Below are 20,149 nucleotides of genomic sequence, written 5' to 3'. Positions count from 1 at the left end.
GTGTGTATTTGTTGTACTTGGAAGATATTAAAACTGATTTAGACTGGAACCTTCCAGAGTTCATTTGTTCTAGTGTTGAGCCAAATAACGAAATCTTATTTTTAAAAAAGAAACATCAGATAATGTGTAAATAAAGTTTACCCATGTAGGAGTCCATCTCCATTTCTTGATCCTCAATTGTTTCTGTTTTATCTCGACGTTCTTGGAGAGAACCACGCCAGCTGTTTGTTCCCACTGAACCCAGAATCAGTGTATCCTAAAAACAGGAACGCACAAGTGGAAATGTGGTGAGTTTTTGTATGATATGTATAACTATGTAACTATATATATATATATCTATGTGCACTGAACATCCATATTTTAACTTTCATGTAGAGTCTTAAGCACAGGGCATTTTGTTTCACCATGGTTTATTAAAGTTTTACAGTAACAGGGCAGTTAATGCTGTTGAGAGTTTGCCTGAATAACTCACTCTCCAGCTCCGGTAACTAACCTTCCCCAATACACACTCAACATCTTTCATGCAGCACAACCAAAACAGTAACATTGTAACAGAGATCCTGAACACATCACGATAATATACCATATGATATAAACACACACACACACACACACACACACACACACACACACACACACACACACACACACACACACACACACACACACACACACACTTTGAACCTACACTGAAGCATGTAACCTATGTAGTTATGTGCCACTTGCTGTGTAAGATTTAATAATTAGGATTAATGTGTGATGTTTGACCGTGTCATGACCTGTTGTGATGAGCCAAAGCCAAAGGGTAGCCGGAGTCCTGACTGGCCTCTGGCCAAGACCTTGGCCGCTACCTGACCCCTGCAGCTGTGTTTGGACGGGTGAGAAAGTTACCCAGCAGCAGGGTGCGGGGATACTGGTCCCTATATACTAGGGGACCAGAGGACACCCCCAGCACTTTCTTCCCCTCTGCTGTTTCTCTCTGTCCGTCTCTGTGTTGCTCTGCTGTCTGTGCATAAGGCTGTACACCCCGGGGTTTTGCTTTGCTTGCTTTCTGCTTTGTAATTTTCTTGCTAAATGTCTGTATGTATTTTTCCTGCTGTTCATATGATTCAGTGTATTAAACTCTGTTCCAAGAATTCTACTCTTTTCCAGAGCATCTTTTTGAGTGTCTTGATTTTAATTGTATCTAAAGAGGTTGGATCTCCACATCGTTGGTGGGAGAAGGTTATCAGGATGGCTTCAAAATTTGCGACCACAGAAAGAGGACAGAAATCTCAGGTATGATTAGAAAAGAATGTATAAGATCAACTGTGTCATCTGACCTGATGCAGCTGGACTCATTTTTTCAGTTATTCAGCAGCAGAAATTAAGTTTTAAGCCTTTAAACAATTCAGCTTCAGCTCATGTTGTGTGGTTTCTAAGCCTTTACTCTGATCCTCAGATGAGTTTAAGGTGCTCAGATAAATTTTGCTCACCTTGTTGAAAACAGCGCTGAATCCACTCTGAGACATTTCATCAGTCAGGTTTCCTGCTCGAGCCCCTTTGGAACCTAAATATGGATCATCAGGGAGTACACGTTACAGCTGCACATGTGGAAGATAACATATACTTTTTAATTGGGGAAAGAAATTAGACGCCACCTTCCACAGCAAAGATCTTTTTCTGAAAATTCTCCAGTACTCCTTTGAGTCCATCATAATTCTCAATTTTGAAGGCATTTTTGTCTTTTGGTTCTGAAGCGATGGCCCTAAATTTATCCAGCTTTGCATCCTTGATCTGAAACCAGAACACAGCTTTAAAACATGAAGGAGTTCCAAGTCTGACATCAGCATAAGAAAAAGATCAGTTCTACACATTAGACTTGTTCTGACCCACAACAGTAAAAACTAAATACATTAAAAGGAGCCACTAAACAGAAGAAAGAGGAGACATGATATATGACATTACCCCAATAACAAGACGAATTATATTTTTCTCATCATATTTTTTAATTATCCCTTTTCTGTCTGTATCAGAGGGATCTCCGTCTGTGATTAGAATCAGAGCTTTAGTTGCATCAGGAGAGGCGCCTGCAGCTTTGTTGTCAAAGATTTGATCACTGAAACAAAAGTAGAAAACAGATTTTGTCACACTCAAAATAAACGAAGCTGTAAACATGAACACATTAACACTAAATAAAACTTACAAAATGAATTCGAGGGCTCTGTGTGTGTTGGTGAGAGTTTTTAAATGTTTGTCATCCTTAAGTTTATCGAGAGCACGTTCAGCTGCATAGTCGTTGAAGTCAAACACTTTGTGGACTGTTGTGGAGAACTGAACTGCTGCAAACTGAAAAACCAACATAAATTATTTAGATACGACACCAAACAGTATATCTTATATATACAGTATCGTAAAAAATAAAAGCTGTGAATGCTTAAATGTTGCAGTAGTGCAGTGACCTTGATCGATGTGTTCTTCAGGCTGTGCATTATATCCACAATAAAATCTTTATTCTTGTTGAATTCATCTTCAGTCATACTCGCTGATCCATCGAACAGAAAGACGAGGTCCACTGTCTTTTTGGTGCAATCTGGGAAAATAATAAAATAAAAATATGTCTGTATCCCAATACCATAAAATTTATGAAAAAATAAAATAATTTAGTCATCATTTGAACATTAAGGAATGCCTTTTCAAAACACACTTTACTTTGAAACGCGGGTTTGAAAGAGGAAATTTTCTGGAGTTGATCCGAGAGCTCATAACAAATACTGTTCAGATAGGAGTTCTCATAGCATTCATGCACCAAACTTGGACTGCAAACCTAAATCAGAGCATAAAAGTTAAATAAAGCTCCGCATATTAATTTGTTTTGCTCACAGTGATGAGGAGAGAGAGTGATTTACTCACAGTGAATCTGGAGCCGGAGGAATCAGCAGCGATCGACAAGCCAAGATGTTTGACTGCTGTTGTGTTTGACTGCAGGTCCTCTGCAACTGAAGCATTTTATTATAAAATACAAACTTTTACAGTAATGTATTTAGTTGTAAGTTATAAATTGTGTAATATTCTGTTGATACCAGTAGGGTTGAACCACTTGTTTTGGTGAGGTTGGTAAATTCCTCCAGATCCATTTAGCCTGAGAGGTGCAGTGACGACTATCCTGTGGAAAATGATGACACTAATTAAACAGGAAAAGTTCAAAGTCCTGGCAGATCTATACAAATTTTTTGAAACATAGAAAAAAAATGTTGTAGCTTTGTTGTGCATTTACTTTTCCAGATCACTTGGATCAAACTGGGTTCTGTGTGTCCCTTGAATTAAATGAGTGCGACACCCCAGCTTTGATTTTGAGTTAACAACATCAACTTTAATATTTTGATGGCATGCTATGTGTGTTGCTGTGCTCCTTAAGCCACCTTAAACATTTTCGGTTAATTTGACTGTTTTCAGTAAAATGAAAGCAGCTACAAGTGCTCCTATTTTAAAAAAAATTTTTTTTTAAATTTAACTCTGCAGCTGCTGATTTTTAAATGCAATAATTAGTCGATAATCTTGTCTTGCATGAAGCTTCTGGTGAGTGAATACACACTTTGAAAGTGCATCAGCATGACTGAAATTCACCTGAAAGATTTTTGTTAGCAAGCAGAGAATCACTCTGAACACTTCTAGCAGCGTTACCACAGCCATAGTAAATAACCGGCTGCTCTTTATGTCGCGGCTTAGCTTTTCTAAAATGACGGTACATAAAATACTGAAAGAAATGTCCCAGAAATTGAAACTTTTCATTTCTCTAATTACTCTGAACATTTGGGTTTGAAATACAGCAACAGAGTTTTAACTAGAAAAAGACGCATTTGCTGTTTTAAGCAGCGCGTTAGATTAGTCACAGCAGTATTCAATGCTCAAGTCAAAACCACAACCCATCACAAGAGGCTTTCGAATGCTAAACTGGAATCATCTCACATATTAATTTTAATTTCAGCGAACATACCTTTTGTTACCATCACCAGACTTGTACTGTAGCACTTTGTATCCATAGAAATCACCTGGTTCGCCCTCGTGTTTCTTAGGCTCTGTCATTTTGATGTTAAAAGCCAAACAGGCGGGGATGGTTGAAGCTGAGAAAAGGAGAAAAATATGATCAAAAGTTCTACCAACTTTAAAATATAAAATATCTGCATTTAAGAAGAATACAAATAACTGAAGTTTTAATAATATATATTAAACATCAGAGATAAATCCTGAAGTTGCACTAAGTATAGTTGGTAGGGATACGCCCCAAAAACTACCCAACAGCATGTGTTCATTAGTAGGTTAGAGATCAGAGAGTCAGCTTTTTGTCCTTTTTGTCCATTTAAGTTGGGTTTTTTTTTTTACTTTAGTGACAATTGAGGGAGAGATACCAGGATAACATCACATAGTATGGATCTAGCTGGAAAAGAAGTGAATGCATGAGTATTATTGTGTACTTCACTTTCTGAATGTGTTTCTGGACCCTAATTGGGAACACAAGTTTCACAAAATGATTGAAGAATAACGACTCATCAGGAAAGTATTAAAGTTGGTATCAAGAAAGATGAGGACTGTTAGAAGCAGACTCATGGGTGCAGTTTAGAGGAGTCACTTCCTGCTGGCCATTTAAACAGTTTCAGTCAGAGAGAGAAGCATAAAAATATAAAAGGACAGAAATTCTAGGTCTGAAAGTGAAGCCAAGGTGACACCACCTGAAGCTCACATTCTTTTTAATAACAGCCACAGGTGAGATGACAGTAAACACTGTCCTAATAGGTTTACACGCTCATTAGTTCCTTTTGGGTTATATAGAATAAAACATGTGGTCAATTCTAAAAGTCCAAAAGAAGAAGAACGAGGGTGAGTTCACTGCTGCACTTTCACAGTCACACCCACTCAGTCTCTCCCTTTCTGGTATCATCCAGTTTTAAAACATGAACAATTTGAAAAACGCCCTGCTCGAGGCTTCATCGTCAACATCACAGCTGACACGCAGAGAAAATCTCAGCCAAGCACTGGTGAATTAAGTGCAGTCGCCCTTCTTCTCCTGCTTCTTATCTTATCCGCAAAATAGTTACTTCTATTTTTGGAGAAGAGTTAGTACTTATAAGACACAGTTCAGAAGGAGGACGAGAGATACCATCTGTGTCATTTCACAGAAGCTCCTCCCTTGTCAAAACCTGGCATTTACCCACAATGCAACTCAAACCACAAGAACTTTGACAGGAAACTGATGTGGTGAAATAGAGATAAATGGTAAATGGCCTGTATTTATATAGCGCTTTACATATCCAGTCAGCTACATTGTAACCACAGCCACCCTGGGGCGCACTGACAGAGGCGAGGCTGCCGGACACTGGCGCCACCGGGCCCTCTGACCACCACCAGTAGGCAACAGGTGAAGTGTCTTGCCCAAGGACACAACAACCGAGACTGTCCGAGCCGGGGCTCAAACCGGCAACCTTCCGATTACAAGGCGAACTCCTAACTCTTGAGCCACGATCGCCCCGATGAAATTAAGATGTCTGATGAGCTCACTTCTTAATTGTATTAGAAGTCTGCAGATGTAAGAGATGATAGTGACACACTTCAGGCAATTTATACTTTGCACAGCTCACCATGGCAACATTAAAGACTTTATACACCTCGTGGGCTTCCCCCTTTGAGATCACAGCAGAAAAAAACCTCATTCAGCTTTCTGCCACCGTTGTTAACCTTATTTCAAATCTTGGAGTGAAACCGTCATTCAGGTGCTCGACTGTGCAGATGTGTGTCAGTGCAAGTAAAGACAGGATGTGCTGCTTAGCAAATACAAGCAGAGGCAAATGTAAAAGAAATAATAGGCACTTTGACAAGCTGCAAAAATACGCCCAATCAACTGGGAAACCCATTCATAACTTGACCACATTCAGCAACACAAGATAAAAATAGTTGTATAACTGAGGCAAAATTAGAAGCGTAGCACATCAGTGTCACAAGTCGGGGTAGGCTTTTGCAGAAAACTGGTTCCCAGTAGTCCCATTTCTTGGAATTGTCCAAGGAATGGGACTACCGGGAAGGAATGGGACTAGTCTGCCTGCCTGTGGTCCCACTTATCAGCAGCTGATTTCACTTCAGCTGTCAGAGGAAGAAAATAGTGACGCTGTCTAGAATGTGGAAATGAGCATCTATATTATTTTTATTGCACAATTGGACGAGATAAACGGTAATGTGGAAAACTGTGTCGAGGACAGAACCAACCGTATTATGCTGCTCCAAATACAAGAAAAAACAGCATGCTAACGCTATGCTAACCATGATCCCAGAGTGAAAGCTGGGGTCTTTCACTCTGGGATCAGACAACCGGACCCTGAACTTCAACAGGTAACAAGCAGTCAGGCCGCAGCCTCCCTTTCTACCTGTTCATGTTTCTAAAGCAGAATCACCATGGCGATTCTTTTGTGCTGGTTTTCATGTTTTCTTTCTGTGGTTAGTTTTGTTCTACTAAGAGAAAGATCTTAGAAATGTGTGTCGTCATTAGGGATTTTGTGTTGGTGTGTGTGGCTGTAGCCTCAAGTTTATACTGTTAAATAGTGATTATGAGACAGTGTTTCAGGTATTTTACAGAGTAACATTAACGTAATGTAATGAGTAGTATAGCAAATTACTTTTTCCTGGGAGTAATTAAGTAACATGTTGCATTACTTTGAAAAAAAAAAGTATTCTGTGTAATAATTCATTTTATGAGTAATAAGTCCAACACTGATCACAACAAAGACAGGAACTACCTCACAAACATGCACAAACATTTGAACCGCAGCATGGATGCACGACTGTACCTTCTTTATTGCTGCTTAGCAACTCTCAAAACTGAGCCAATGACAACCCAGGGACAATCGATGAGTCATATCATATTGATAATGGAATCCAGATCACAAATTTCTTATCAATTCCCATTCCTAGTCACAAGTTTTCTTTTCTTTAGTCTATTTTTTCATTTCTGTAGATGAGTAGCAAATTAATTAACCACGAAGCATGAAAATTATTTACATGAACAAAAAGATGCAGAAAGGTTAGTATAGTAAATAAAACCAAATGTTGAGCTGAAATAGATATTGAAATTATAGAAAGTAGAAAAACAAGATAACTGAAGCAACATTGTGTAACTACTTAAAAATAAGATTAAAAAAAAAGTGCACAGGAAATGTATCTAGTTTTGTTTTGGTAAGTTTTCAAACGTGTCAAAGATAACAGTGTCAGAAAACTGATGGGGGGAAGGGGGTTAAACTGAGTGTGAGTCCGTGCACTTTGCGAGGTAGGGCCTACAGCAGGGGTGGGCAATCTCAGTCCACGAGGGCCGGTGTCCCTGCAGGTTTTAGGTCTCACCTTGGGTCAACACACCTGAATCACATGATTAGTTCGTTACCAGGCCTCTGGAGAACTTCAGGACATGTTGAGGAGCTAATTTAGCCATCTAAAACCTGCAGGGACACCGGCCCTCGTGGACTGAGATTGCCCACCCCTGGCCTACACAGTGCTGCTTTTTTTTTATTTATTTATTTTATTTTTTGCTCCATCGCTTTAATTTTGTGATTTCATGTCACTGTATTATTACGGGTAAATAAAATCATATTAATTCACTACATTTTTGGCTAATTTTCACTTGGTTTTCTCTCGTATTTATTTCCTATTTATTCCTATTAAATGTCTCAAAACAAAAAGCATGAGAAAGCATTTCAGGTTTACAGGTTGCCGTGCTGACGCCTGTCTCAGCTACACCCAGATCTGTCGCAGGGTCAAACTAAACATTTTTAAACCATACTAACTAAAATGAAATGAGGAAACACATTTGGAAACTAGCGAAACTGAAGTGAAATTAAAAAAAAAAAACAATATAAAAAAGGAAAGAGGAATTAATCAAATTCTCAAACTGTGATGACTCATTTAAAAAATATATACATCTCTTTGCACCTTTCAGCTCCTTGTTTTGGCTTTAAAGACACAGAACCTTGAACAGCTGTACACACCTGGATCTGCTCAGCACCAAACAGCAGTAAAACGGTGAACATAATGCAGCTGAAGGGTCTTTGACCAGTCCGTCAATGTAACATTAAAACACGTGCAGCCCCCAGCCCTCATGCACTGAATCTACTGTATTCAGCCCTCTGGTTGGGCGGATGGTTTGGATGAGCTTTTCTACAGCTCAACACAACTGAAGCAAACATAACTCAACCAATGAAACCGGATACGCAATTAAATCTTTATTGTTAAGTTGTAAATCCACATGAAGCTGCATAAATAATTCAAAGTGTGTCTAGCATGCTCCTGTTCTAAACACTCTTCCTGTGAGGATTTCCTGATTAGTTTCAGTTTTTTTCAACACCAAAACATTTTTCTTTCATCAAAATAAAAATTTAGACTTCTAAAAATAATATAATGAAAATATACAAAGCAGCCATGCCTGTCCGCAGATGAACTCTATCTCAGAAATGACAATAAATTCAATCATTTTGAAACTTACCAACAATCACCACGAAGGTGAGGAAATAGATGTGCTGTCGCCAGTGCATCTTTCAGGTCTAACACTGCTGCTGAAGTTTCTTCAAGCATGTGCCTGTGCAATACTTCCTGTGAAGGGCGTTTCCGTAACAGGTGGTAGAGACAAATTTCTCACGACAGTGCGCTCGACAAAGTGTTTATCTTCGCTTCCTGCTTCCTCTTTTTTCGGCAATTCCTTAAATCCTTCACTTTTCACTTCTTTAAAAAGAAATGTGAGAATTTTATTGAAGGGAAAAAAGATGGAAAAAAGTAGAAATAGCTCTTGATTGATGAGCTAGGACCCTGGACCCCTCATAAATTAGATCTAAATGTTTTCAGAAGAGCTCCAGCCGAGTCTTTTGAACAAAACAGCTACAACCGGTTTGCGGTTATTCAGTCTACTGAGTCAACAAAAGAAACTAAACAGAATAGGAGTCAGCACAGTAATTTCCTTCAAGGACTTCTTAACATTTTTATTTTATTGGATTTCTGCTTTTTGTTTTTCAGGTTTAAAATATATATTTTTTAAATATAGTAAATGAAGTGTGTGAAAGCTTTCCACGTCCACACAGTGATTGCTGTTTACAGCTACAGCACCATAAATGCATAAGAAGGTTTTAAAATCGTGGTGGGTGGTGTTTAGATAAAAATGAGGAACTTGTGGAAAAACTTGTAAGCACAGCCTGCTGTTCTCTTTGAAACTTGAAAGTAAAAGCTGCATAAACTGTTCCATAGTATAAAATATTTGTTTACAAGTAAGCTTTCAGGTTGTTTTTAAATATATATAAAACTAGTAAACACAAATTGTTCTCATCACATGGAGTTTGAGTCATGAGGGGCGATCTGGCTGAGAAACAGGGACACGACACGCTCGTGTGGTGCAGGCTGACCCGCCCATAGAGCTCACTTTGAATTACCGCTGTTTTGACACAGCAGAGACTTTGAATAAAAACAAATAACTCCATCCTGTATAAAATACAATTTTAAACACTTTAAACTGATCAGCAAAGACTTTAAAGGGGTCACAGATTATAAATAAAGAGGGTTCATTTTCCAACATGCATGTCTATAATAAGGATTATTTTTTTTAAATAGAGGAGTCGCCACCAGCTACAAGCTTGAAATTTAACTGGTCCTTCTGAGTGCATCTTTGTAAATATAATCATATGATATTAAGTATCATAATAGCATCCAAACGCTCTTGTGCTAACGACGAAATGCAAAACAAACTTCTTCTTCACTTCCTGCCACCATCGACCCACTTCAGCTTGCTTACCGGACTAATCGTTCCACAGACGATGCCATATCTCACCTGCTCCACACATCCCTGAGTCACCTGGACACTGGCAGAGGGAATTATGTTAGGATGCTGTTCGTGGACTACAGTTCAGCATTCAACACAATAATTCCCTCTAAGCTTTTCACCAAGTTGACGGATCTAGGACTCAGCTCATCACTGTGTCAGTGGATCCTCAACTTCCTCACAGACAGACCCCAATCAGTGAGGGTGGGAAAACAAGTCTCCCCCTCCATCTCACTCAGCACTGGAGCACCTCAGGGCTGTGTTTTAAGCCCCCTGCTGTACTCACTGTACACTTATGACTGTGTAGCCACATCAGACACCACCTCCATTGTCAAGTTAGCTGACGACACTGCTGTTGTGGGCCTGATCTCCGACAACATCGAGACGGCCTACCTGGAGGAGATTAGGAACCTGGAGACCTGGTGCCAGGAGAATAACCTCCTCCTAAACGTCAGCAATCTAAGGAGCTGATCGTGGACTTCACTACAAAGCAGGCGAGGAATTACAAGCCCCTCATCATCAGTGGCACGCCAGTGCAGAGAGTGGACAGTTTCCGATACCTGGGTGTCCACATCACTCAGGACCTGTCATGGTGCTGTCACATCAACACCCTGGTTAAGAAAGCCCGTCAGCGTCTCTTCTTCCTCAGAAGACTTAGAGACTTCCATCTGCCACTGAAGGTGCTCAAGAACTTTTACTTTTACTCCTGCACCATCGAGAGCGTCCTGACGGGAAACATCTCCACCTGGTTTGGGAACAGCAGGCTATTCGGGCCCTGAACCAGGTGTAGGACTGGACTCTCCCACACACATCACATCACCACACGCACTCTGGTTTTTCTTCATGCACACTTCCTATAATTTATAATCTCTTTCTGCTATTTGCACATTTTTTTTACTGTAAATTTCTAAGTTAAATCTGTAAATTTTGTATAACCTGTAAATTGTAAATACTGTAAAACCACTGTCATTTAATGGTCGGGCATTGCATTGCACAGCTACAAGCATTTCACCTCATGTCATACTGTGTATGGTTGTGTGTGTGACAAATAAAATTTGAATGTGAATTTGAAACTTGTCTCTCGGTGGTCTGGTCTACTGCCTGGCATTTAGGAGACTTTTGTCTTTACTTCTACCACTCAGCACTATTAAGCGTGCAAGGAGAATCCATCTTACTGCTTCTTAACTTCAAACAGTTTCATTCATCTTTATCCTGCATTCACGGCGCAGTTCCTTTGGCTTCTACTGTTTCTACTGTTTCTACTGTTAGGGATATAATATTCTGGACTTTAACAAAGTTCTGTTGCTCTTTGGTTCTCTGAGAAATTTGGGGTAATGAATGTAACAGTTGGGCTGTAATATTTCCTGTATTGCATTAATGCAATACAGGAAATATTAAAAAAAAAAAAAATCAGACATATTGTATTTGAGATCTGAAAGACTTTTCCTTTGGCCTACAACACTGTGCAGAGTGCAACATAATTTTAGGCTCATCGCTGATCCTTACCACAGAGAAATAAAGAGTAAGCAAACAAGATGCCTCAAACGCAGACGACTTTAAATGCAGTCTTTCTTGGAAAGTATTAATGTGTTAACACAACAATCACATTTTCCACAGTCTGGCATATTATTAGAAATGTTTTATTGGTGATTTTTTTATCAATCAATTTGCGGTTGATTAAACATCCTGTTTAATCGAGCATCAGGCTTTTGAACCTTGAGTGAAAAGTCCACCACTGGGCAGCCCTGCGTTATGCAGCCCAGAGAAACGATGTCCACATGTGAGGAGAGATACAGAGCTACGTTTTCTGGCGTGACTCCTCCACTGGCTTCTATCAGAAGAGCAGAGAACTCCTCCTTCAGTGCCTGAGCTGTGACTCGGAGCTCCTGCAGGTGAAAGAGGAGAAGTGTAACCATGGAACAAAAACAACAATCACCCTGGGTCTGTGTTTCTATAATATTCGCCACCTGAGGTTGAAAGTTGTCCAGCATGATGACGTCTGCTCCCGCTCTGGCTGCCTCCCTGCCCTCCTCTGCTGAGCGACACTCCACCTCAATCTTACTGCTGAAGCCGCACACCGAGCGGGCAGCTTTCACCGCCTGGGGAGCAAACGGGGTTGTGCGTTTGTGTTTGTCTGCTTTTTAGTGAGCACAGCTGACCTGATGAGAGCTGTGAGGCCTGAGCTACAGAATCTAGATAAAGGAAAGTAAAACAGACAAGCTTCCTCTTTGCTTTCCTGTGCAAAGAGGATGACTGCTTTCGGTAATCTCATGACCTCTTGTGAATCCCAGTGTTTTAAAATAAAATAATTTCACAACTTTTGTAAAACTATGTTAAAAAATTATGTTAAGGCTTAAAATCCCATAAAAACTGAACAGAGTTTTACATAGATTAATCTAAAAATTCAACTCAGGAATATTTCTTTTGCCTAGACGTAGCATCCTCTCAAATATCACCTTAGAAACAAAATGCAAACACAGGTATGCAGACTGATACTGCCAGTCGCTGCTTTCGTCATTTTTCCTCAGTCTTCTGCTTCTGTTATTACTCACACTTCTTGTGATGTATTCTTGTTTTGCTTCCTCTTTCAGGGTTTATTTATTGTTGAATTTCGGTAACAGCAAAAAAAAAAAAACCCAAACCCTTCCTTCTCATGTATTTTTGCCTGCTTCAGTCTCCTGCATTGAGTCCCCTCTCTGCCAACACATGACAGACGGCATCAAAAACAAAAGAAAACATGTCTACATGTAATCCTGCTTCTGTTTGGATGTTGCAAACAGAAACATGCCCCTTTGACAGTCAAAACCGTTACCTCAAGCTTTTGGTTTTGAATGTGCAGGCTGTCTGAGGTTTGTTGTTGATATAAAGTTCCCTGAGGTAACTGTAAATTTACAAAACAAATCTATGGGGTGTTTTTGCCTTCATTGTATACTTACAGTGAAGACAGGCAAAGAATGTGAGGAAGGGGAGCAAGGAGGGCACAGAAAATCAAAATATTTCATTAGAAACAGTGCAGCAGTATTGAAAATATTGATTCTCAAAACCTTTTCAAAACTATAGGAGTAGCTTTTGGATGGATGCATTCTTTCTAAAGCTGGCAGGGGCAGGAACTCTGGTTGCAAAAATAAATCAGACGGTATAGAAGTCTATTAAGAAATAATCATTTTATCACCTCAGATAACACTTTCCTGGTTTTATGGTCTGAAACTGAAAACATGATTATTATTTTTTACATTTTCTTATTTTTGTCAATTTTATAAACAAATAGAGTAAAATAAAGATAACCCCAAACAAACCTGAATCTTCAGGTCCCAGAAACCACTGGGTGATATCATGGTGGCTCTTTTATATACAGCCTATAGACGTTTCATGAAGCCCTGCTGTCTCTTGTTGATAGTTTTTGAGGCTTTTGAATCAGGTCTTCAAAATTCAGGATCCAACGTTATCAAAGACATTACTTTCAGTCTGCTGAACTTTATGCTGGAGTTTAGATTACTTACATTTTATGTACTGATCTTTGATGCCCACCTCTGTGATACTTCCCGATGCCCACACATGATTGTCCTTTAACATCACCATCCCACTCAAATCTTGTCTGTGCATGGACACGCCGCCAACCAACATGGCATATTTCTCCACCAGACGAAAGCCCGGAGTAGTCTTACGCGTGCCAGCCACCTCCCCGTGCCAGCCGTGTGCCTTTGCAATAGCCTGGAGCTGAGAGCAGCGGGTGGCAATGCCCGATGCCCGTGCCAGGCAGTTAAGAGCCGGTCGTTCCCCGAGGAGGAGGGAGTTTGCCGGGCCCCTCACCACAGCCGTCAGGGTGACAGCATCTTCACCTGTGGATAAAAGCAGGTAATATAAAAACGGATCTGAATAAAAGTCTGTAATTTACTTTGAGAGTAATTTACAAGAAGAAAACTGAATTTTCACTTTATGGAAAAAAAACTTTTATTCGTTCCCTGTTGAGTGGTTGATGTCATTTCCTGTTCCTATACTTTCAGCAGATATGTCGTTATGCTATTAATCTTCTTTTAGTGTTGTGTTTTGCCTTTTGGCTCCATTGTTGTTTTCCTACCAAAGATAGTTCTCTAGTTACTTGGAAATATTTTGGGATTTTGCTTCAGGTATACTGTATGCCCACATTTTAGTGTGTATGTGATACAGCTCTCTGTTTGCACTCTACAACCTGGGTTTGCCATTTATCTGTACTCCAATTATAAAAACTGTACAGAACTCTGTTTTGGTAACTATTCTCCATGATGTAAATATGTAAAAATTGTGTGTGTTTCTGTTCTGTGTCCTGTTCTGTTTGTATATGTGTTACAACCAAATTTCCTCTTGTGGGACAATTAAACTATTATTCTATTCAGTTAAATTATTTTCTGTTATATATTTACTGTTGTTCATATTAAACATGGCCAAACTTTCAGATGATGATTATGTCAGAGTATGAACAATTAATCTGTGTGAGCTGAAGGCTGGTGACTCAACCTTAGCTATCTTTTTTAACTCTTTGTTCTTTTGAAGTCAAAGAGAGTAACGATCTAATATCAGTGTTTCAATCAAACGGCTGGAGATGAGCACAGAAACATCACCCACCTGCTGTTCAAACTTTCTGTTTAAACATCAGCCAATCAGAGAAAAGTTGTCTTAAGCGGGGATGGGTTAAATAGCTTGTTTCAGACTGGATGAGCTTAGAGGTCACACCAAGACCCAGTGTAGAACAAATAAGGATTATTTTGAACTGTGAATCATGCAAAGCTACTCTGGTGCCCAGTAAAAAAAAAAAAATATGGAGCTGGGAATGAGCAGAAAAAGAACCCTCCAAAAAACTCAAACACACTCGATAGTGCTGAATGTTTCACACCCACCCATGACAGTAAATAGTCATGTCTTCTACACCTACGTCAACTTTATACTTTTTAACTGATAATGGGACTTTCTCATTATCAGGGTTTTTTTCTCCCTCAGACCTTCAACCATTGAATCATCAGAGCTTCAGAGGCCAGAAAGTCTCTAAAAGTAACAAGTGGGGCAATAGAGGCAGCAGCAAGTTAGCTTTATGTGGTTTCACACCTTTTCTGTTAGATGTTAAACTGGCTTCTGAAGGCCCATAGAATACATGATACATTTCCATTCATTATCTGCTATCTGACTCATGTGAAGTTCTTTGCTACTGCAAAGGTCACAAACACAAATTCACAGAACTTTTCTTGTATTTTACTGCTATGGAAGGAACTATGCAATGCCTACCGATCTCAGTTCCTTCCTGGTAAATCCAGTCCACTGTGCAGCCCACTTCAGTGAACACTGCTGTGAAGAAGGGACACCCAGCTAGGATGCTGTGTGGAGTTTTACACAACAACCTTGCTTCCACTTCCCGTGAGCCCACACACACTCCTGCAGGATCAAAGTTTGGCGTGTCCTCTGCCAGCCACTCCCGTGCCAGCCGGGTCAGGGTGTGGTGTGGGACTGAGTGCACAGCCAGGTGTTGGCATGGTGGAGACATACTACAAATGAGAGAAAAGAAAGTGATGAGAAACTTCAGTTGCTGGGAATGTTGACATGAAAATGAGAAATGAAAGCTGATCATAAGTCAAAAAGTCAAAGTGCTTTCTTGTCCTTTAATGACAACATGAATGAATGATTTGAGTCAATTCTGAGCATGGAGACAATCTAAATCTTGTTCCTTTTTCTTTCTAGTAAAGAATGGTAGTGAAGGAATTATAGAAAATCACAAATAGTGGATATTAATCTTTATATTGCCATCAAAAACACTTAGAAAGAGAATAGTGCCTGTGAAAACCTCAAGGAACAGAAATCTGGCACATACAAAAGTGAAGATCAACGACTGACACTGTGTGTATATACACAGGCGTACATTTTCATAAACATCATTTACATCTTATTTGTAAAGCTGTGTGAGTTTTTATCTCAGCCATTGTGGAATTCTGCCTTCTTTAATTTGCACACACAAAAAAATAGTCAGGAAACAGGTGATGCTTAAAAAAACAAGCAAATATTATTTGTTATTTCTGCTCTAACCCTAAAACTTTAACTCAACCCTGAAAGTCCACAGTGAGTTTCACTGTGGAGAGATTGTATTTGTCTGATATTAGCTTCTTTTCACTGGATGTCTATTAAATTCAGAACTTAATTAAAATGCTTCATCTTTCACACAAAGTTCTACAATCAGGCCACATCATAGCTTAAATACTTCATATGACAGTAGAGTGCTTCACTCTCACACTGTGGTTCTTCCTCGGGCCCTCCTCCTGTGGAACCAGCTCTCAGTTTTGATTCAGGACAGGATTTAAATCGGCCTTAAATCTTCACTTTTTGACAGAGGTCGAGTTTGGGCTCAGTGTTATTATCCTGATATAGGCTCAGACTACTGTAAGACTTCCCATGGTGCAGTGCGCATTTTCCTCTATTACCCTCTTTATACTCGTCATGGATTTGTACACTTTCACTAAATGTCATTAACTTTTGCGTTCACGCTCCTGAAGTTTGCGTCCTTCTCTCTTTGTATGCAGCACATGGCTGCCCCTCCCTGGTGTTGGCCTCTTCCTGTTATATGGGAGTTCTTTCTCTCTACCATCGTCACATTTTTGCTTTCAGGTGGACATAGGTATATAATTAAAGTAACAACTTCATTTAAGTGCTATTTATGATGTGAAATTGAGACACTAATTCTAGAAGTGGAGAAGAGGAAATGTGTTTTTCTCGGGGGAGGCGGGACGATCTTAGTCTTCAGCTCAGTGAGGTAATTTGCTCTGAAAAGGTTCAGAACAAAGGGCAGAGGAGGGGGAAGGAGTGAGGGGAAGAGAGATATGGTGAAATCTACAGCAAAAGATCCCTGTGTGATACACTGTATTACTCATGCTGTTAGTTTAATCCACTTCTACACGTTCAATCTGATTTTCTACAGATGAAAAACGGGTGGTTTTTCTGACAGTTTTGTCCTGTTAAATAGTGGGCCGTTCTTCCTCCCCACTATCACTGAGTAGTGTTCGCAGCCTTTCAAAATAAAGCATCTGGAATCTGGAGATTGGCACTATATAAACACAAGTAAATTGATTCAGGACATGTGCATTTGCCTGATTCCTGTGCACGTGAACAATTTTGTCATTCAAAAGACACTCAGACATTCATATGATTTTAACATATATCTCTGGCTGAGGCATGGCAGTGAAAAACAAGAAGTGCTGTTTCATCACTGGGTGTTGTGTAATCTTGTAATCTTGGTTCAGGATTCAAAACTAAAACTAAAAAAAAGACAAAGAAAAAGTCAGGTCAAAGTTCAGAACCAATGAGTCTCACGGACGTTTGAAACAAGATGAAAGCTGCACCCACGATTACAAAAAAAGTTTTATCAAGTTGATTTGAAGCCAGCGGACACATTAATCAAACAAATATTAGTTTAAGGAAGGCATGGATTCAAGTTTAAACTGAATTCTGGGAGATCAGATGATCTTACTGCCACATCCTAAACTTACATCAGATGATAGCATTAATGATTTAGGTCCCTGAACAGAGCTGAACTGCTAAATATGAATTACTGCAGGTGAGAATATCCTCTTATTGTGACTGTAGTGGCTCTCACTAACAGATGGGTTTACAAGTAAACAGAAAATATATACAAAGAGAAGAAATAAAACTTCTATGGAAATGTTTTTGTTAATTTTGTCACGGTTCTGGGTCGCTGACGCAGCGTTTTGAGTTTATTGTTATTATTTTCTAGTTTCTCCTGATTTTGTATTAGTTCTTAGCGTTTAGTTCTTGTATTTTTAGTGTTTTATTATTCCTAAATGTGTTCTCCCCCCCCCCTGTGCTCTGTTTGTGTCCCCGAGTTTGTGTTGAACAGTTTGTGAATTTCCTGTTTTACTTTGAAGGTCTGTGTCTCGTTGTGTCTAATTAGGTTCAGCTGTGTTCCCCTTTGGCGTGTCATTCCCTCGTTACCTTGTGTGTATTTATAGTGTGTGCCTGTCTATTTGTTTGTTGTCAGCTCGTCTGTGTAATTTGGTAAACCTCCGCGGCTCTCTGCTCGCTATTCTCCATGTCCTTATGTTTTCAGGTTTGTTCATTAGTTTTTCCCAGTCTAGGTTTTAGTTGCTCCCTGTCCATGACAAATTTTGTCATATAAAAAATTATATAAAGAGTTTTTCAAGTAAACAAATTTAAACAGGAACATCTCCAGAAAGAACCAAAACAGGGATACAATAAGACAACATTAAAATAAGAAATGATAAATAATAAAACAGTACAAGTACTAAAATGAATTCTAAAGTGTAACTCAATCCAATAAAACAGTAAAATGTTAATTTAAAACATTAATTAAAACAGTAATGATCAAAAGTAAAACGTCCTTATTAACCATATTTTATTAAAACACTAAATGTACAGTTTTAATTCACATTTAAATGCTTTAAAACATGTTTTTTTTAACATTATCATTCCTTCAATCCAACTTTCACAAAAACATGTTGAGCAGAAGGATAATTACAATCACTGCGTATTCAAAGTCTGTTTTATGATTGGAACAGTGCGATAAAAGTAAATAAAATATTTACTTACGTCTCCTTCTCTATTAGCCAAAGTAGAAGTGCTGAGCACAGAGAGCCACTGGAAAAATGTTAACGTGGAATTTGACCCCAAGTCCATGTTGGAATGTTTACAAGAGTTAACACTGCAGGCTTTCACAATGATCCTTTTGACCACGTCTGATTTAAAGGTTGCTGAGGTCAGGCTGCTTATTTGTAAAAACGACCTGCAATAAATTCAAAGTTTTCAGCCAATACATCCGAAAAACACGCCGAGACTTTTTAGTGTGTTAATAAAATATTACAGGTTACAGATTCAGTGAATGAGTCACCTGGTCCTATTGTGATTAAAATAGATTAAGCATTATTCGACTTCTAGTAATTCTAGCATTTCAATAACATTGAACAGAACATGTTTTTGGTTTTTTTGGTTTTTAAGAGCCAAAGAGAAGTGAGTTTGAGCCCCTTTCCAGTGATACGGTTCAACAGTTTCTTTAGCTCAAGGAAAACAAGCACAGGAGGGGATGTCAGCGAGGACAGCTGGGAGATTGGACAGGATGGAGGGAGATCTCACCGGGAGAGAGCAGAGTTTGGTTAGACCAGGTGAGACTATTAAAGAATCCACAAGGCGAGTCATGCAAGGTGAGCGAGGTTCCTCACCTGGAGATGTGTGGGAAGGATGATTATACAGAGTCACTGGTTTGCTTTGGGGTGGTAGATGAGGGTAATAGGAGGATGGGCAGGCACGCGAGTCACCCACTGGAGGGTTCAACAGGAAATGACTAGCTCAACAGGGACAGATAAAAGATTCTGAGGCCTGAACTGCTTTTCAGAAACTCATGAAACACCAGAAACCAGAGAGACAAGAACACTCAAATAGAGCGCTTAGAACAGCACAGGAAACCCACTAGGGACTGATTACCACTCTGAAGAGACACAGGGCCAAGGAGTGGGAACCCCGGGGCTCCTTCCTAGACTCAGAGACCGTAAGAAAATGAGGCCAACCAGTGCGGGAACATGGCACACGCTGTATTAATCAGAATTTGTCATTCACACATTAAAGAACTGGTTTCCAAGGTAAAACTTGGAATATGTTTTATCTCTGCTTGGACTGGTTCCTTTAAATCTGCATGCTTCCAGCCAAAATTGACTAAAAAAGAGAAAAAGTTTAACTATACCACACCTTGTTTTCTTGGAAAAACAAGGAAGTGAAATTGTCAGAGCTGGATACTAATGCAGAGTTTCAACAGAATGAACATTTTTAAAATGCTGTGAGAGCAAAAACCTCATTATGCTCTTTGGACATGCAGGTGTGCGTCTGCAGGAACCGGCCCAAACAGAGATGTATAAAAATAAAAGCAATCGGTGGAAAGAGCCACTTAGCAACGTGGACCACTTGTAAAGGGTAAAGGTTATTCATGGAGTCATTGCTAGTTAAGGTTAAATGAGTGCTTGCCTCAACAAGGCTCTGACTCTATGCCAGCCTGGCTAAACAATTGCATTTTTTCTATTTAGATTTATCACGTCCACATTATACAACTTTTTTGGAATTGGGTTTGTATTCCTTTTGGTCTTGTGACTGCTCTTAAAGTTATGTTTGCATGTTTGTCATCTGTGAAGCTACATTTGTGATGGTTTATGATTAGAAGTGGTCTGTTTTAAAAAGACATTTTAAATCTCAAGAAGACTTTAACAAGATGAAGAATTTATATAATAATTAAAAACATATTCAGATTTTGACCCCTCGGGTGCATAAGATCCTCCTTAAAGCTTGATGACCTTGGCC

General features: G+C 39.4%; 2 protein-coding genes across 2 annotated transcripts in view; both read right to left on the bottom strand.

Annotated features, from left to right (window-relative positions):
- Window positions 1-8,573, bottom strand: part of LOC146668813 (integrin alpha-M-like) — a 28,060-nt gene extending 19,487 nt beyond the window's left edge. The window contains exons 1-11 of the mRNA XM_085410837.1: window positions 8,498-8,573; window positions 3,977-4,103; window positions 3,063-3,145; window positions 2,893-2,978; window positions 2,692-2,806; window positions 2,442-2,572; window positions 2,186-2,328; window positions 1,948-2,098; window positions 1,641-1,776; window positions 1,476-1,549; window positions 142-256 (exon numbers count right to left, since the gene is read on the bottom strand). Of these exons, the coding sequence (XP_085266963.1) occupies window positions 142-256; window positions 1,476-1,549; window positions 1,641-1,776; window positions 1,948-2,098; window positions 2,186-2,328; window positions 2,442-2,572; window positions 2,692-2,806; window positions 2,893-2,978; window positions 3,063-3,145; window positions 3,977-4,103; window positions 8,498-8,546 (1,210 nt within the window). The 5' untranslated portion in view covers window positions 8,547-8,573. The remainder of the gene's footprint in view (window positions 1-141; window positions 257-1,475; window positions 1,550-1,640; window positions 1,777-1,947; window positions 2,099-2,185; window positions 2,329-2,441; window positions 2,573-2,691; window positions 2,807-2,892; window positions 2,979-3,062; window positions 3,146-3,976; window positions 4,104-8,497) is intronic.
- Window positions 8,574-11,442: 2,869 nt separating this feature from the next.
- Window positions 11,443-18,477, bottom strand: LOC146668812 (nicotinate-nucleotide pyrophosphorylase [carboxylating]-like). Its single transcript, XM_085408760.1, has 5 exons — window positions 18,398-18,477; window positions 15,074-15,330; window positions 13,346-13,656; window positions 11,785-11,916; window positions 11,443-11,703 (listed from the first exon to the last, which is right to left on the bottom strand). The coding sequence occupies exons 2-5, from the start codon at window positions 15,327-15,329 to the stop codon at window positions 11,476-11,478; spliced, it is 927 nt and encodes a 308-aa protein (XP_085264886.1). The 5' UTR covers window position 15,330; window positions 18,398-18,477; the 3' UTR covers window positions 11,443-11,475.
- Between the last annotated feature and the right edge of the window lie 1,672 nt (window positions 18,478-20,149).

This window comes from Rhamphochromis longiceps, linkage group LG6 (genome assembly GCF_057381845.1).
Source record: "Rhamphochromis longiceps isolate RC_006_pf linkage group LG6, R_longiceps_female_GT1.1, whole genome shotgun sequence".
NCBI classification, from domain to species: Eukaryota; Metazoa; Chordata; class Actinopteri; order Cichliformes; family Cichlidae; genus Rhamphochromis; species Rhamphochromis longiceps.
This window is presented reverse-complemented; position numbering and strand designations above follow the sequence as displayed.

Bases quoted from the DNA above. Each gene is read 5' to 3' on its own strand.
- LOC146668812 (XM_085408760.1), bottom strand. From the start codon at position 15,329: ATGTCTCCACCATGCCAACACCTGGCTGTGCACTCAGTCCCACACCAC. The intron at 11,917-13,345 runs GTGGGCATCAAA...TTTGCTCCCCAG, and splicing joins CATCGGGAAGTATCACAGAG to GCGGTGAAAGCTGCCCGCTC. The intron at 11,704-11,784 runs GTGGCGAATATT...TTTCACCTGCAG, and splicing joins TGGACAACTTTCAACCTCAG to GAGCTCCGAGTCACAGCTCA.